The sequence below is a fragment of the Gambusia affinis genome, linkage group LG11 (genome assembly GCF_019740435.1).
Source record: "Gambusia affinis linkage group LG11, SWU_Gaff_1.0, whole genome shotgun sequence".
NCBI classification, from domain to species: domain Eukaryota; kingdom Metazoa; phylum Chordata; class Actinopteri; order Cyprinodontiformes; family Poeciliidae; genus Gambusia; species Gambusia affinis.
The window spans coordinates 16,453,337-16,471,798 of NC_057878.1; the positions used below are offsets into that span (position 1 = coordinate 16,453,337).

General features: G+C 37.3%; 2 protein-coding genes across 2 annotated transcripts; one reads left to right on the forward strand and one right to left on the reverse strand.

The window, feature by feature from the left end:
* Positions 1-30: 30 nt before the first annotated feature.
* On the reverse strand, positions 31-5,229 carry dhrs9 (dehydrogenase/reductase (SDR family) member 9). The gene is made up of 5 exons (XM_044131959.1): positions 5,046-5,229; positions 2,082-2,405; positions 1,654-1,912; positions 1,403-1,566; positions 31-578 (listed from the first exon to the last, which is right to left on the reverse strand). Exons 2-5 carry the CDS (start codon positions 2,392-2,394, stop codon positions 355-357), a joined length of 960 nt encoding a protein of 319 aa, XP_043987894.1. The 5' UTR covers positions 2,395-2,405; positions 5,046-5,229; the 3' UTR covers positions 31-354.
* abcb11a (ATP-binding cassette, sub-family B (MDR/TAP), member 11a) lies at positions 3,492-18,402 on the forward strand. Its single transcript, XM_044132611.1, has 28 exons — positions 3,492-3,515; positions 7,522-7,603; positions 7,734-7,746; positions 7,868-7,916; positions 9,216-9,457; positions 9,526-9,610; positions 9,712-9,845; positions 9,928-10,099; positions 10,177-10,301; positions 10,549-10,723; positions 11,405-11,518; positions 11,604-11,714; positions 11,794-11,919; positions 12,001-12,204; positions 12,318-12,488; positions 12,571-12,760; positions 13,940-14,021; positions 14,101-14,209; positions 14,284-14,448; positions 14,571-14,675; positions 15,166-15,327; positions 15,421-15,624; positions 15,724-15,965; positions 16,051-16,207; positions 16,288-16,485; positions 16,575-16,781; positions 17,583-17,729; positions 17,883-18,402. The coding sequence occupies exons 1-28, from the start codon at positions 3,492-3,494 to the stop codon at positions 18,081-18,083; spliced, it is 3,996 nt and encodes a 1,331-aa protein (XP_043988546.1). The 3' UTR covers positions 18,084-18,402.
* Positions 18,403-18,462: the final 60 nt, after the last annotated feature.

Genomic DNA, 18,462 nt, shown 5'->3' on the forward strand with positions numbered 1-18,462 from the left:
CAAGGTCCATAACGAATATAAGAGACGGAGTAAATGGTTCACCAGCTTGGACTTGTGAAAGAACCCAAACAAGATTACATAACTTTCAGTGTTGATAAACGCGTTTCCTTTACCTTCAAAACCACTGACTTTGTCCAAGAGCAAAGGTTACACAGCACATTATTGTTTCTGTTTACTCTTTCTAATGCAGAAACTGTTATTCAAAATACATATGTCATTCAGAAAACTTCTTTTTCAAGTAATTAATTATTATTAATTATTACAGAACTAGAGACGTAAAGGATGTTGACAAAGTTTGGCAGACGTGTAGAGCTAACATTTACTGTTGTGAAAATAACACGCACAGGATGCTTCTCAAATCATAGATACTTTGGGTTTGGGACTGTATTGAAGGAAAAATCGATCTGAAATCCAAGTTGGCATGTAGGACATGGGCAACCAGAGGAACTTGGCATCCCATCCTGGGGAGTAGCGGTAGCGAGGGTGGACGGAGGCGATGGCGTGTTCCATACAGTGGACTACCTTCATCAGGTCGCCGTCTCGAAGCTGCTTGAACCTTTCATCCAGCTGTTCGAGACCTGAAAGAGAGTCAATGTTCTGCAGTGGGTGATCTGGACATGATTTAACTTGTAACTTAGGAAAAAACAAAACATAAAACTGTGTGTTAATGACTGACTGAATGCAAAGCACTTTGCCTGATGCATGAAATGACTGATGTATAAAAAAAGGTTTAAAATGCAAGACCCTGCTCCACTTGGTCAAGGCAGTGTAGTAAAGTTTCAAAATTTCCCTTTTCACAAGCATTTGTGAATCTAAACCAAACTGGTTTCTGTTCAGTGAAATATGTACTGAAGATGTGCATTTATCTACTTACTTTCTGTCTCTGAACCTTTATCTAATCTAAAGTTAAATGCCTATAAGCAGGGAAAATAAATGTATTTTGGCTTATTGCACAAACTGTTAGAGGTCAAGAAGTCCAAGCTAGCTTCATGTTCATCCTTCTGTCAGTTCAGGAAAAAAAAAAAAAAAGAAAAAAAAAAAAAAAACACCTTACATGTGCTCTACCATTAATCTTATCTATCTGCTAAAGACGTTCTTTATAACAAATATTTGCAAACTCTTAAGTTTGTAAAACCTAAGTACAAGGTTGTTTTTCACCTGTTGGATCTCTGCTGAGATCCAGCAACAGTTTAGATAAGTTAACGTTTCATAAAATGTAAATGCAGATTGATACAATTCGATTCTTCTTAAATTTTAGAGGCAAGCCTCTATTCTATATCTATGGATACAAAGGACATTTTAACCACATGCTATTGGGAATGTGGGCATTTGGGCCTGGTTGTTTATATAATGAAAGAATAAGAAAAAAAGGGTAAAGATAAGAGGCAATATTAAAACTCACATGTCTCCAAGTAAGTATGCCCATAGTCATCCTTCATATCCTGAGGTAATCTGTCCCAAAGGCTCTTAAAGTGGTTTTTCAGCATCACAGTGTCAGTCACGCTTGTTTTGAAGAAGCCTGGCTCAATGCACAAAACTTTGACTCCAAACGGCGCCATGCTTAAACTAAAACACAGAAATACACATTAAAAAAGGAGACAATCTCAGTCAAGAACAAGAAAAACACACAAAAAAAACACTGGTCCTTCTTACCGCAGGCTGTCATTAAAGGACTCCACTCCATACTTGGACACACAGTAAGGCCCCCCAAATGGACTGACTCGCCCGAACACACTGGCTACATTTACCACTCTGCCCCTGGCCTTCTTGATGAGAGGGAGCACGCTCAGAGTGACGTCGATCACTCCATTGAGGTTGACGGCTAGCATGGATTTGTAATCGTCAATGGTGAGCCATTCTAAGGGACCGGACGGCGTGGCAACTCCAGCATTGTTTACAACAGCCCATAGACCTGAAACAACATAAGAACGAGATGAACCCTGGGATGGGACTGATAAAACCCACATCAGTGAGCGAATCTGCTGCTTTAGGTTACATCAAAATAACCAGACTATCTCTGCAAATAATTTCTTCCTAACTTAATCAACTGATAAAATAAAACGGGGGAAGAAACCACTCACCTTTCTCTCCAACAAGAGTCTTAATGAAAGCCGCCACCTTTTTCACACTTTCGGACTTGGAGACATCCAGAGAAATGGCCGTCAGCCTTTCGGAGGAGACCTTCTTCAGCTCAGTTTCACCCTTCTCCGTGTAGCAGCCAGCAATCACACAGAAGCCCAGCTTGTCCAGATGTTTGGCCAGGTTGTTCCCAAACCCGGAGTCACAGCCAGTGATGTACACATATTTGTCTCCCTTGTTGGGAACTCTTTTGCTTTCTTTGTACCAGCGATAGAGGTACCAAACAGCCACCAGCCCGAGGATATAAAAGAACATTGTTTTTATTTCTGGACAAAGGGAAACAAAAATAAAATCATAATTGTGTTTCAATGAACAGATGTTCTCATTCGCTCTGCACTGTGCATCTCAAAACTTTGAGACAAAACATTTATAATATCATCAAAAAGGCAATTCACTTCAGAAATTAAATTCAAACAGTAAACTCATAGATTTATTAACAAAAAGAAAAGACGGCGGGAGCAGCCGCTCTATTCGCTGAACTATGATTTGGAGGTGAGTTATGTTTGTTCGTAGTTAACATTTTTACTGAATAAACATAACCACGTATAATAAACATAGATAAAACATTTCCACTACAGACCTGTCAGAACAAAGGAAACTATGCCAGAGGCTATAGGTAGGGTTTGTGCAACAGGACAAAAAATGTTGTGCAATAGAGGCAAATTAGAAGACAGAGTTCCTTGTAACGCATCTGATAAGAACATAAGTTTGTTATCGCTTGTCAATATTATACACATACCAGAAATGAAGAGTGTCTGGAGCACCTATAAATGGCAATCACCACTTTGTAAAAGACAATATGTCTCTGTGAGATTCAGAGTAATAAAAAAAAAAAAAAAGATTTGTAGTATTAATTCTGTCATAAAACCTGTTACTTATCAGAGAACAGCTATCAGTAAAAACAGTCTGTCTCTACAACGACAAATACAAGCTCCACTTTATGAAAGCCTCTCAGGATCTGAACTAAATTAAATGTGGACTTGGTAAACACTGCCATGCAATCTGACCATTTATACTCTAAGCCAGTGGTCCCCAACCTTTTTATTACTGCAGACCGGTCAAGACTTGGCAATTTCGCTGCGGCCTGGGGGAGGTTGGAAGGGGAGGACCATCAGATAATGCTTCTGCATGTTGGTGTTCCCGCTACATTTGTTCATTTAAATTTTTGACTGTCCTGAAATTTTGACTGACTCCAAAGGTAATCTAAAGGCAAAATAACATTTATGTGAAACTTTGGATTTTTGTATTATGTTTCATAAAAAGCGATAGGACAAATCTGAACTCTGCAATAAAATGTGTGATAAACATTAAGGGCAAAGATTTCTGGAGCAGAAAGATCAGGTTTCCGCATCATGAAGAGAGACTTTGTTAACAGGGTACTGTGTTTGGTTCTTGACATTCTGTAACAGCCAGAAATTCAGCACCAAGATCTTTAAAGGTGTTGATAGTGAGATCTTAATATAGATACAAAAATCAAGCCCCCACTGTATGATCATGTTTCTATTGTGTCTGTTTATCCACATTACAATGAGTGAAACACGTCAGTGTTTTTGCTACCCAGTTCCCTTTAAAACATGACATTCCTGCAGTAAGATGACACCAAGAAAGAACCGTTGATGTAACACAGCATTAAAAAAATAAAATAAAATGTAGCATTCTTTCAACCAGAAGCAGATAATCTGGTAGTACAGCAACAGGTCAAGGAGGGTCATTCTGTGTTCTCTTTGCTCCACACAGCTGAAGATACCCGTGGCAACTCTGGCCCTTTGTATTAAAAGGCCTATAAACTGTAAGAATGACATGTGTATTATTGTTTGCTGTATTAAAAGTAAAACTATGTAAAACCTTGATATAGTACAGCGGTGTCACCAAAACTGTGAAATGTGTTCCAAAACAGCAGCTATATTAAGAAATAACATATAAACACAGAAAATAGACCTGATAGATTTTAAGATATAAAAGTAGAGCACTGAAGCTGAGTTAAACATTAATCCTTCTTACATGACCTGTGCTTGTCGAAACTTGTGAAGCAGCACTTCATCAACTCCCACCTTCATATATTTCATAAAGGCTTATATTGAAGTACAGACAGACATCAAAATAAAGATTATCTTGCGTCAGAACCAATATGTCATTAAAACAAAATAAAGATAATTGAAAAAAAATGGTCCTGCAGCCTGTGGGGTAAAAGAAACCCAGCCGTCCTTAATGCTTCCTGTAGCTGCCGAGCTATCAAGCTGGGTAACTGGCTGAACAAGCCTCGGGAGTCACGCAGAAGGGACAGGATGAAAGGAGGCTCATCCAACATGTTTCCCGTCAGATTTGATCAGAAACGGCTGAGATTGTTATGCGGTATGATAGTTTCTGCCCACCGGATACATGTGCAACGCAAACTGGATGAACAGGTTGTGCGTCACTCTTTCTTAATGTGTGAGTGGGAGAGGAACACATACTGCACATACTGTAGTAAAAGTAACATTTATTTTAGCAGTGCACAAACAGTCAGCAATCAGGGTTTAGACAGGTTAACGTAGGCGCATTTGATTATTAACAGCGTAACTAACGTCTCATCCCAGTATTAAATGTTTGTTTGATTTAGCCATATTATGACAGAGCCGAATTAAATTTTACTGACCATAAAATATAATATACCTCAAAAAAGTAAAACTTAGATATAAGTAGCCCATATTTATTTTAAAATTTTTATGCACGCCGAACACGTTGTGTGTTTTTTTTATTTTTAAAATTTTTTAAATAGATTTTTTTTAATAAACGCACAACAGAACTGTACAAAAACCCTGTTTCTAACTGTATTCAAACTAACGTCCTCTACGATATTTCTTCCTCTGGTCTTCTAGCCGAAAACGTCTAATTTACAGGATCATAAAAAATATCTTTGTACTTACCAAAGTTTTCTACTGCGGTCACTGCATGAATTGGAGCTGTAGTCCCAAGAGGAACAGGAAATAAACTGGAAATTGCCACAAAGTTTGTTTTCACCCGACTTGATTTGGTGATTTTCCACCCTGACTTCCTGCGATGTCAGCAGGCATAGCAGACGAGCGTCACCTACTGGTTGAGATTGTCATTACAGTCTTCAAGTGCTCTTTGGCTTTCATTCCTCCTTCCATTGAACATTTCGCACTTAATATTGGTAAAATATTTGTATGCGAAATGTAGCACTATACAGGGAAGCATATTAATTATCAGGACATTATCCTGGACAAAAAAGATCAAATAAGCCCGAATATTTAATCTTTTTATTAATCTAGCAGCGCAATAAGCACATTACGACGTTTATGTGCTCTCTACATAAATGAAGTAGCTCTATATGTACGGAAAAACGTATGTGCACATAAACGTGCTTACTACTTTTATGTTTCACTTTTGTAATGCATCCGCATTTAACTAGAGATTACAGTACTCATTTGGAAAGTCATTTTAAACTGACAAACAATGCTTTTCATTTTTATTGGCAAAATACATTGGCCAGCCACTCAACCTAATGTTTGACATAATAAAATATTTAAAATGTAAATGTTTTAGTATTGCTAATTCATAATTAACAGTGATTGCTAATGTACTACATTGAAAATCTTCAAATTGAACATCATTGCATTCTTTATTTCCTTGACAATTTATCAAATGATAAATGTTGCTTTTGTGAGTGTATTTGGAATAACAGCTTAAACCCTTCATCTTATACAAACATTGTTGCTATATTTGAAACAGATTATATTAAATTATATCCATCCATCCATCCATCCATCCATCCATCCATCCATCCATCCATCCATCCATCAAATCTAAATGTTTTTATTTTATTTCATGTAGTAAACATAAAGATCACAGCTCACATGCAGTCATATCTGAATTGTTGGTGAGATCAAGCTCTTAGCTCTGTGATATAAATCCTTTTTTTAATCAAAGCATGACTACTGGCCCCACCTTCTCTCTAAATTATCCAACACCGGCATATTGTCAATAAGAGTTGCCGTAAGGAAGGAGCAAACTCCAAAAGCTCTGTACAGCTTGTACTAGTGGGCATTTATCTCCTATATACAACAACATAGTTACATAATTATTTTTAATACCCACATAATGCATAATTGCATCAACTGAGTGATCATTTCATTTTTTTTAATTGTAAAAGTACTATTAAAGTTCTCATGAGACCATATATTTGGATTTCGAAATGAAGCATCATTTGTTGGTAAAACCTGGAGCTAAAAAAAGCAATTTGGGGTGACTGCAGTACTTAACATGCAATAGAGTTAGTGTTCTGTTTTTTATTCAAAGCAACATACAAATTAAAGAGAACTGAAGCTGCAGAACGTGAGGAGAGTTTGTTGTAAGCCTCAAACTTTAAATCTGTTGAAATGTTTGAATGTGAGAAGCACAACCATGAGCAAGATTTAACAAAAGGATTTCAGTAAGAGGAGATATATGGATTTGTTATGTTACATAACAACAATTCAGACAGTTGACAGCTTCAATATTTATTTTACTGATCTAAATTAATTGGAAAGGCACATTTGTTTTTGCAGCACAATCCATTATGCAAATAAATTTCAACAGTATAAATGGGGATGGTTATAATTGTTGTTAATAAGCCTTAAATTACTTTCCTCTTTAAAACAGTTCGCCAATAAAAGCGTCAAGAAGGCATTCAATTCTCCGGAAGAAGCCAAAATGTCACCACAAGGTTTACTAAAGTACTATTAGAATTTCACTCATGATCATAATCAATGGCCTCCCGGTCATTACTCCCATTTTACAGTCCTCATTGATAAGGAGGAACATACGGTTATCGAGAAGATATTTTTTGTTATCAAAACAGGTTAGCAAAAATTAATTTTTTGATCAAACTTTAGTCAAATAAATTGCAAATGTATTAGCTTAAACCTTGTGTTTTTGACAAATTTTTGTTTTAAATTTCAGCCTGGTTGATATAATTGTTAGCATGACCCTTATCAGTCTAATTGAAGTGAAGATAATGGGAAAATGGAGGCATAGGTCAACCTGGTAATACGATAAAAATTCTTTGCAAGAGCCTCATTGTTGCTGGTGGGTTGAGGAAGACGTTCAGGTAAGGTGCCTTTTTACTTTTCGACTGCACATTTGCTTTGCTTATTAAGAAAAAAAAAATAAGTAGGTTTTCTTTTAATAGAGCTTACAAATAATATTGCCGTTAAACCACATAGAGTAGTGACTTACTAAAGTACAAAATTTGTACAAATGTTATATCCATCCAACTGACCGAAGTGAAACACTGTTTTCCAGTGAAAACATTAACAATCTGAGCTTTATCTTTATATTAATTTTTAAATGAATAAATCATGTTTTGCCATTGATTTTTTTATGTTTTTATTACTATTTCAGGTTAACACGGTGCTGAATAAGACTGTGTTGGCTAACATGAAGAAATCTAAGCAACATGAACTATTTGATGCTGATAATACAGGCAAGAGTGCTATTATCTTGGGACATGGGACAAAGATGGCAACTTCAAACTAGATTTTAATTTCCTAATTTTATCTTTGTTTTAAATCTGATCATTTCTTTTCAACTTAACACTGTCTTTTTTTCAGCAGGCACTCAGATCAGGTAAGTTTACTATAAGACGCTTTTGTCATCTTTAAGATTACAAGTTTAAGGTAAATACTTACAGTATTTCAAGATTTACCTAAGTGGATTGAGAAAGTTTTATTTGTGTTTTATTTTTCAGAGATGACAAGGAAAAGGAAAAAACACTAAGCATTGGATACTTTCAGCTGGTAGTTATTTGCTTTTGTTAAATGATTTCCTATATCTCCTGGCTTTTGATATCAGTTTCTTTGTCATAAAATTAAATAACTAAGTGTTTAAGACACTGCAACTGTTTTTTTTCTTTTGTGTCCTGTGGTCACTGGATTCCTCTGGATACTCCAGCTTCCACTTACGGTCCAAAATGTGACTGTTAGGTTAATTGATTACTCTAAATTGCCATTAGGTGTGAGTGTGTGCATGCCTGGTTGTTTACCCTGTGTGTTTCTGTGTTACCTTGCAATGAACTGGTAACCTGTCCAGGGTAACCTGTCCCTGGACCTAATCATTGCTTAAGATGACCTTCTGCCTCCTACACTTCTGCAAGCACTGTCAGGCATAGATAATGGACAGGGGATGTCTTTATTCCTAAACCTGGTGTTAGTGTATAGTCTGTTAAATGCTTTGTCATCCTGAGCTAGGTTGGATTATGGTTCAGTGCTTTGATCAAATTGTTTAGCAACAGTGCACCAGTCCCATCATACCCCAGTTTGTTCCAGCAAAGCTTCATGAGCTTTGGTGGATCTTGGATTGTTCCTGAACTCTGTAATCACATTTGTTTCATCTGAGGGGAACAGATGGTTGAAGTTTTAGATACAGCAGGGGGTTCCAGCAGTACAATGCTCCATAAAAGCTTGTGCACCCAATGCTTGTTTGTAAAATGATTGAAATATTTTTTATAGAATTATTTCAACAAAAGGGTTGTTTAATTGCATAATTAAAATGCCAGACTGACACATTTATTTGCATAATGAGTGTATGGAATGACTTGACACCAAAGCTCTTTGTCTTGCTTAACACGCTACAAAAACTCTCCTAACTCAGGATGACAAAGCATTTAATGGATGCTGCTTTTATTTTGAAACATAACATCAATATGATGACACTGTTAAATGTCTGCTAAACATATTTCAGTGTACGGTACAGAATCAGCACCCAGTACTAGCCTGGGGTCCGTTTAAGTTTTCAGGTCCTGAAAGAACCCAGGTTGCTTTCTGCTCATCTACATTCTTGGCTCTGATGTCCTTCATGTTTTGCTTTAAAATTTTAATTGACTATCTTTGAGGTTCAGGTCAGTTTTCTGGCCAGTCAAGCACAATGGTCATTTAACCTGAAATTGTGGACAAGTGCCAAGTTATACTGGAAAGTATTATTAGCATGTCCATTAAATATAAGTTTTATTCCCATTATTGTATAAAGAAAGGCACTTGTATATATATTTCTTAAAGACAACCATTTATGACAGAAACAGCATTTTTCTCTACTTAAAGTTCCGATTTGCCACCTGGAGAGACACGCTGATGATGGTGGTGGGCAGCCTGTGTGCCCTGATCCATGGGTCAGCTTCGCCTCTCATGCTCCTGGTGTACGGCATGATGACCAACACTTTCGTGGCTTATGAGCTGGAGATCCAAGAGCTCAAAGACCCAAACAAGGAGTGCATAAACAACACCATTCATTGGACCAATGGCTCCATTTATGAAACAACTGATAATACCACTGTTTCTTGTGGGTAAGTCAGGAATATACTGCTGAGGTGATTAATTGTTGATTGTTGCTTTCACTTCTCTGTCTTCACAGGGTGGATATCGAAGCACAGATGACCATGTTTGCATATTATTACATTGGCATCGGGTTAGGTGTTCTGATTGTTAGTTATTTTCAGGTTTGTTTAAACATTTCCATTTAATTTGAAAATCTTTTGCGCAGAAATGCATCATAGATGAAAAAAAAAAATGAATGAACAACTTTGTTTTTGTGATTTAGATTGTCTTCTGGGTGTCAGCAGCTGCAAGACAAACTCAGAAAATTAGAAAAACTTATTTCAGAAAAGTTATGCAAATGGAAATTGGATGGTTTGACTGCAACTCTGTTGGGGAACTGAACACAAGGATTTCTGAGTAAGTTGTCAGGTAATAAAAAACTGTCACTGTTGCAAAAAGAATTACATCTGATACATTGCTTTTTCTTCTATCCTCATAGTGATATCAACAAGATCAACAATGCTATTGCCGATCAGGTGTCCATTTTCATCGAAAGGATCTCGACCTTTGTGTTTGGCTTCATGGTTGGATTCATTGGCGGTTGGAAGCTGACTTTGGTTGTCATAGCAGTCAGCCCTCTGATTGGCATAGCTGCTGGACTCATGGCCATGGTAGTAAAATGCTTTACAACCAGAAGTAAATGACAGTTTTGAATTTTTTTGAGAGTTTGTGTCCTCTACAACTTAAGGCTGTGGCCAGACTAACTGGAAGAGAGCTGACAGCCTATGCAAAGGCAGGAGCAGTGGCAGATGAGGTCCTGTCATCCATCAGGACAGTTGCAGCTTTTGGAGGGGAGGAAAGGGAAGCTGAAAGGTAATTGTGTTAAACTCTATGACTGATAAAACAATTATTTTCCTACTGCATTTAGATATGTAGTTTGTTCATCTATACTTGTACTATAATGATTTGTTGTACTTAACAAAAATAATACATTTATCCTTTTTTGTAGGGGTTAGTGGGTTAAGCGTTTGATTTTAATCTGTGAAGCACTTTTTTTGTTGCTGTTAGAGTGAACAGTGCAACATAAATGCAGTTTGATTGATTAATTGATGTGTGACAGGTATGACAGAAACCTCATTGAAGCTCAGAACTGGGGTGTAAAAAAAGGCTCAATTATAGGAGTGTTTCAAGGATACCTGTGGTGCATCATCTTTCTGTGTTATGCCTTGGCCTTTTGGTACGGGTCTAAACTAGTCATTGACACCAAGGAACTGACTCCAGGGAGCCTAATTCAGGTAAAAGAAGCTAAGCACAACACATATTTTATGTTGAGTAGTTTTTTTACTTACAAAAATATTACATTATAAGCTAATATTAAGGTTTTGTCATAAATGAGACACTGAGCATCTTTAAAAGCATTTAGGATGCTGAAGTTCACATAATATTTAATCTATAAATAGAATATACTACTACAATGAATAATAGGTGTTTTTGAAAAAACTGTAAAATTTCTGATAAAGTTACTAATTCATTCATTCATTGTTTTTTTTAACTGATTATTAATGTGTTTATTTTCTTATTTTACATGAAACAGCAAGTTAATTTGAACTTACTACTGCCACATTGCTTTTGGTTCTCCTGTTTATTGCCTTTTTATTATGAAATAAGAAACATAAAGGCTGAATATATATTATTTAAAAAGTGATTCACACAGATTGGTTTTCAAATAATTAATTTATTACACATTTCTACGCAAAAATTTGACAAAACATACTTTTACCTTTTCTAATAAAACGCCTGGAGCAATATGAAAAATTCTTGACAGATAAAATTATCATATTCTTTAAAAATCAATTGATTGATCGCTCACAAATATCAGAGTGAAACATGAGCTACACTAAACATGAATGTATTTCAGCTTCTCTTTTAACAGTGTACTTCTGCTCCAATGTTTGGTTGCCCTGTTATAATGTCAGGTTTTCTTTGGAGTGCTGATGGCAGCTATGAACCTTGGCCAGGCCTCACCATGTCTGGAGGCCTTTGCTTCTGGTCGGGCAGCAGCAAAAGCTGTTTTTGAAACAATTGCTAGGGTAATGTAACATGTTCTCAGAGGAAACAAAGTTTGGGCAGAGCTGAAACACAATGGCATAAAATAATATGTTTCCACTTTCACAGGAACCAGCAATTAATTGTTTCTCAGATGATGGACATAAATTAGACAAAATCAAGGGAGACCTGGAGTTCCACAACATCACTTTCTTTTATCCATCTCGACCTGACGTTAAGGTAACTCGGCCTACCCAATGTCTATCTTGCTCTTGCTTTGGTCTTAGCAAAACTTTTGAAATTCCAACTGCTGTCTCAGATTTTAGATAACCTGAATATGCAGATCAAGGCGGGAGAAACGACTGCTTTTGTTGGCCCGAGTGGATCTGGAAAAAGCACCACAATTCAACTCATTCAAAGATTTTATGATCCAGAGGAAGGAACGGTAACAATCTACCTGCATGCCTAAAACACATGTAAAACTAAAGGCTTCACAATGATCTTTTATTGTAACTCCCATTCCCAGGTGTCGTTGGATGGACATGATATTCGCACATTAAACATCCAGTGGCTTCGTTCTCTCATTGGTATTGTGGAGCAGGAGCCAGTGCTGTTTGCCACAACTATTGCTGAAAATATACGATATGGCCGGCCGGGAGTAACCATGGAAGAAATCATCCAAGCAGCAAAAGAGGCCAATGCTTATAACTTTGTTATGACTCTCCCACAGGTACAGCTCTGGCTAACAATGCAGTGTATGTGCTGGTATTGGATTTTGCATAATTGAAAAAAAAAAAAAAAAAAAAAAATCAACTGAAATCCATTTTTGGATTGATTACACAGAAGTTTGACACACTAGTGGGTGAAGGTGGAGGCCAGATGAGTGGAGGACAGAAGCAGAGGATTGCCATAGCTCGAGCTCTCATCAGAAACCCTAAGATCCTGCTGCTGGATATGGCCACATCAGCCCTAGATAATGAGAGTGAAGCTGTAGTCCAAGAAGCTCTGGATAATGTTAGTTCTCTCATAAGTACACTTCAAAACAATTTCAACATTTCAACTTGCTCTGGGGAATAACAGACAGATTTTCCTGCAGGTACGTGCAGGAAGGACAACCATCTCCATAGCCCATCGTCTTTCCACAATCAGAAATGCAGATGTGATTGTCGGATTTGAACATGGACGTGCTGTGGAGAGAGGAACGCACAGCGAGTTATTGGAAAAGCAAGGTGTCTACTTCACTCTTGTGACCCTGCAGAACCAGGGTTCGTCCAACACACCAAATGGTAAGACATTTGAGGGATATGACTGCAAATAAGATTAGAAAGTATCTATTTGTAAAGGTTTGTCAGTTTGTTGATTATTAAATTAGTATTAAATTAGTGTTTCAAATGCAGTAACTGCAGGATTTCTAATGTACAGTTGAATCATGTCATGAAATAATCTATTCAAGAACACAATTATTAAGTCATTTTTGTTATGGCATCCCTAATCTACGTTGCCTTAGGGTCTAGTGTTGGCAAAACTGCAAATAACAAGCAAATATGAGACAAATATAGTCTAATATCTGTGAGAAAACAGTCCAGTGAAGCTCCAGGATGGATGGACTGATGGAGTGTTGGACACAAGTGTTGTGAACCACAATGAATAGCAGGATAATTTATTATGAAAACAGGGAGTGGGCAGGTTGCGAAAACCACACACAGAAAAGCAACCACCTAAGAAGGGGAATTATCAAAACATGACTGTACTTGAACAGAACAGAAAACTTTGCTCTTTGGAGGGCAGGATATACAAATATGATTGAAAAAGAAGGATTGCTACAAAGTCTGAGTCAAATCAATTTTACCTTTAATTAGCACTGTAGCTAGATGGACGTGATGTAATTTTATCTGTCTGCATGATTTGGATTTTATTGAAATACATTTGACTGATGTGAACTGATTTGAGACCAAAGAATTGAACATGAATTCAACCTCATTGTCTGTTCAATGTCTTGAGATGACAATAAATGTATGTAATTAGAGCTACATTAGGACATTTGAACTGAAAAGAACTGAATTTATTTCGGTTGAATAAATGGTAATATGCATACAGATTGGGAGCACATGGCATCAGGTACAGGGCAGGGTAATGATGATAAATCATTTCAGTGTAGGCAAGAAGTGGAACCAGTAAAACAAAACAGTCAAAGCTGAAACAAACAAAGCAAACATTGTTACAAATCATATCATTGGTAGCTATGAAAAAGAGGTAATCCGATACTCTGGGAGACTAGATATTTTGAACAGCAACTCAGGATAGTTAGCTTCCACAAACTTTATCACTGTGTTGCATCATTTTTTTCAATACAAGGTTAGGGATAACAGGCACACATTAAGTACGCATGCCATTCATGCTTTTGGTTTAGGTGGCTGGAAACTTTCAGAGTTGTTATGAAACTTCTTTGATTATTCTTGTTGCAGAAGTCATCACTGAGCCAAATGAGGATGAATTTGACCTAAAAGTGGAGAGTTTTAGATATGGAAGTTGTAGATCTACCAAAAGGTAAAACAGATTGTACACTTCAATGAGATTAGCACTGGATTATCAACAAACAATTGATCTTCTCAATCTCAACCAGCAGGAGCTCTGTACGTCTGCGATCTCAAAGCCAATTGTCAAATGACTTTGTCCCAGATGCGTTGTCCGGAAGCGTCATGATCCCTTCAGATCTCCAGATCACATCTAAAGATGTAACCCCTCCATTTGTGATTAAGAAATTGCTAAATCTATGGTTAGACTCAGTTTCATACAGATCTGTCAACAGGTGACTGAGGAAGACCCTGAAGAGAATAAAGAGCCAGCTCCAGTTGCACGCATCCTGAAGTACAACCAACCAGAGTGGCCATACATGTTGTTGGGATCACTGGGAGCTGCAGTCAATGGCTCTGTCAACCCCATCTATGCAGTCCTGTTCAGCCAGATTCTCGGGGTAAGAACTCCTCCCGTGATGACTGTACAATCATGTTCGTTACAAGTTGAGCTGGTTGGATTGGTTATTGCAGTTCTTAAAGCAGTTCTTTTATAGGTTCTCTAATTCTGTGATTTTTTCAGACTTTTGCCATTCTGGATTTAAATCAGCAGCGGGAAGAGATCAACGGAATCTGCATTCTGTTTTGCATTGTGGCTGTGATCAGTTTCTTTTCACAGTTTCTCCAGGTTATTTCCCTTTCTCTTAAGAATTATGCAAATTGTCATAGCGTGTTTAGAAGAAGTTGCACACATATAGATTCTGAGCTGATGCTAGTTGTTAGAAAATAAAAATTTTGCGGATTTTTTTTTTTTGCAAACTCTACAAATTTAAATACAAACCCGAAAAACATAATGAAAGAGCACATGTATGCTCATTGTACAACAAATATTGCCAATGATTTTTAGGTTGGAAAATTTGATAGTAAAAATGTGAGAAGAAATAAAATTATTCATTTTAATATTTAAGGCTCATCTGATTGCATAAAACTAGCATTTTAATAGACATATGTTCCCTTTTGAGAGAAACTGTTCTCAAAGCAATCCATCCATCCATCAAACAATCTACATATGACACAAAATAAAGACATTCTTGAAACAATTTCTTAAAGTTTGCATTGAAACAGAGTAGATTAAAAAACATCAGCTTTCAAACACTGGCTCACATCTGTTTATTTAGGGTTATGCCTTTGCTAAGTCTGGAGAGCTGCTGACCCGCCGTCTGAGAAAAGTGGGCTTCCAGGCCATGCTGAGACAGGACATTGGCTGGTTTGATGATCCCAGGAACAGTCCTGGGGCTTTGACTACCAGACTGGCCACAGATGCATCCATGGTGCAAGGGGTAAGATTTTGTTTTCAGGGTTGTATTTATCTTACTTATTGGTGTGTTCTTTTGGGATGGTGATTATAGTCATGGCTAAAATTATTTCTGCAGGCAACAGGTTCCCAGATTGGCATGATCGTGAACTCACTGACCAACATTGGAGCCTCGTTCATCATTGCCTTCTACTTCAGTTGGAAGTTAACATTAGTTATCATGTGCTTCCTGCCTCTTATTGGACTGTCTGGTGTGTTCCAAGCCAAAATGCTGACAGGATTTGCAAACGAAGATAAAAAATCTATGGAAGCAGCAGGTCAGGTAAGCTGCTGTTCTTTCCCAGTACCAAACCAGATCATTCATTACTGAGTTACGTTACTGCTGTGAGATTGAGAGCTATAAATAGTGTCTGTCCTACAGGTATCCAGTGAGGCTCTTGGCAACATCAGAACCATTGCAGGTTTAGCCAAAGAGCGCTCATTTGTGGAATCCTATGAGCAAAAACTGGAGCGGCCTTTTAAATCTGCCAAGAAGAGAGCCAACATTTATGGCCTATGTTTTGGTTTTGCACAGTGTGTCATCTTCATGGCATATGCTGCTTCTTTTAGATATGGAGGTTACCTGGTCAGAGTTGAAGGGTTACCCTACATGCTGGTGTTTAGGTTGGTTAGACCCACGGTAATTTAAAAAATATATATTTTAATGTCATCCTTATGTTGATTCTGCACTCTTGCAATCTGTCCCTAGAGTGATTTCAGCCATTGTGATCAGTGGAATGGCACTGGGCAGAGCTTCCTCCTTCACTCCAGATTATGCCAAAGCCAAAATTGCTGCTGCTCAATTCTTTCAACTGTTGGACAGGGTTCCTAAAATCAGCATCAACCACACAGATGGACAGAAATGGGTCAGTGGGTTTCAAATTTTTAAATACAATTTTTGCATTTTGTGAGTGTGTATTTTAAGAAGACCCTTACCCATTTATAGGAGATATTCAAAGGAGAAATTGAGTTTCTTAATTGCAAGTTTACATATCCGACAAGACCAGACATTCAAGTGCTGACTGGCCTGGCTGTTTCGGTGAAGCCTGGGCAGACTTTGGCTTTTGTTGGGAGCAGTGGCTGTGGGAAAAGCACCAGCGTCCAGTTACTGGAAAGATTTTACGACCCAGATGAGGGACAAGTGGTGCGTGCTGGTCAATTTACATGTAAACAGCATGAAATACTTAAAAAAACAAATTCAGTTTGGTTAAACTGTTCTATTATTACTTACAGTTAATTGATGGTCACCCATCCCATACCGTCAATGTTCCCTTCCTGAGGTCTCAGATTGGCATAGTGTCACAGGAACCAATTTTATTTGACTGCAGCATAGCAGAGAACATCCAATATGGAGATAACACTCGGACTGTTGCCATGGAAGAGGTTATGGAGGCTGCCAAGAAGGCCCATCTTCATGACTTTGTGATGGGTCTACCAAATGTGAGTGGAAATGCCTCATTTTAATAATGACAGTTTAAAATAACTACTGTAGTTATCATATTACTATGTTCATTTAGTGAATAAATGAACAAAAATCTTAGACATGTCCTGGTTAATGCTAGCTTGGTATGATGAAGACTGTAATGTTAAATCCTAATTTGAGGGTTAAAATGTTGTTGTTTTTTTCTTTTAAAGTCAGTCAGCAACTGGAAAGAGTAGTCATCTATCAGGTGGAAAGTCAAGGGTTTGACTCCAGCTTTTTGCCCTTCCACATGTTGATGTGATCCTATAGGCTAAACATTTAGCCCCGACTTGCCCATCGATCTGTTTATGAGGGCATGCATGTGTTCATCTTCATTAGTGAAACTTGGTGATTGGGTGTCTATAGCACCAAGCAGTATGATTAGAAACATTCTGTCTAAATTCATCCCATAATAGTCTAAAAAAAACGTTTTATTTGATTTAGGCCTACACCATGCTTTTGGTTATATGAAAACAAATCATTCCTTTTTAAAAAAGCAAGTTTGCTTACAAATTTGATTATATCATGCATAATGTTTTCTTAAGTGACTTTACCATCTTTACTGTGATACAATATGTCCTTTTAGCTTAACTTTATGAAGTTAAGCTAAAAGGATGGCCTGTCACATAAATCAGAATAAAATACATTGAAGCCTGGAGCTAAAATATCACAAAATGTAAAAGAGTTGAAAGAGTATTTGTACTTAATGATGCATTATGGAGAACAAACAATAATCATGTTAATTTTTCATTCTCTTTACCACTTGAACACACTGGTAGAAATATGAGACTCAGGTTGGTGCCCAGGGCTCACAGCTGTCAAGGGGACAGAAGCAACGCATTGCTATCGCCAGAGCCATTGTCCGAAACCCCAAGATTCTGCTGCTAGATGAGGCGACTTCAGCTCTGGACACGGAGAGTGAACAGGTGAAATAAATAAAAAAATACAAAAAACAGACTTAACTACATTAACAAAAGAGGTTCAACTGAACAAAGTACATTTTCTTACGTGCATTGAAAATGCCCTTGCATGAAATCCCCAAGAGTATTTTGTCTTGATAGAGCTTTGTTTATCTGCAGACTGTTCAGTCTGCACTGGATGAAGCAAGAAAAGGACGGACTTGCATTGTCATTGCACACCGGCTCTCCACCATCCAGAATGCAGATATTATAGCAGTAATGTCCCAAGGAGTAGTCATCGAACAAGGCACACATGATAAACTCATGGCTAAGAAGGGAGCATATTACAAACTTGTCACAACAGGAGCTCCGATCAGCTAATCACTTGGAGCAACAAACAGTATTAAGAATCTTTGATAAAATAAATTAGTACATCACTATGAAATCAATGATGCTGTAGTGAGTGCATGGTTAAAATCAGAAGGTAATAATTTGAAATTGAGTTTTTCTGTGTCTAAATAATGTATTTTTATACATTTTCATATTATTGAAAGAAACAACACAACAGCAATGCAGAGCAATGTTTAGCAGGTCTAAACATCCTTGCAACAAATGCTTCCGATGTGCTCCTTGCTCCAATTTCAGATATTATGACATTATTTGTATCCTACAGTGAAAAACTTAAGTAACCTGTTTTATCCTGAAGTGGCTGTCTCCGTTAAAACAAAGTTAATAATTATATTAATCATTTTAGCTTTTT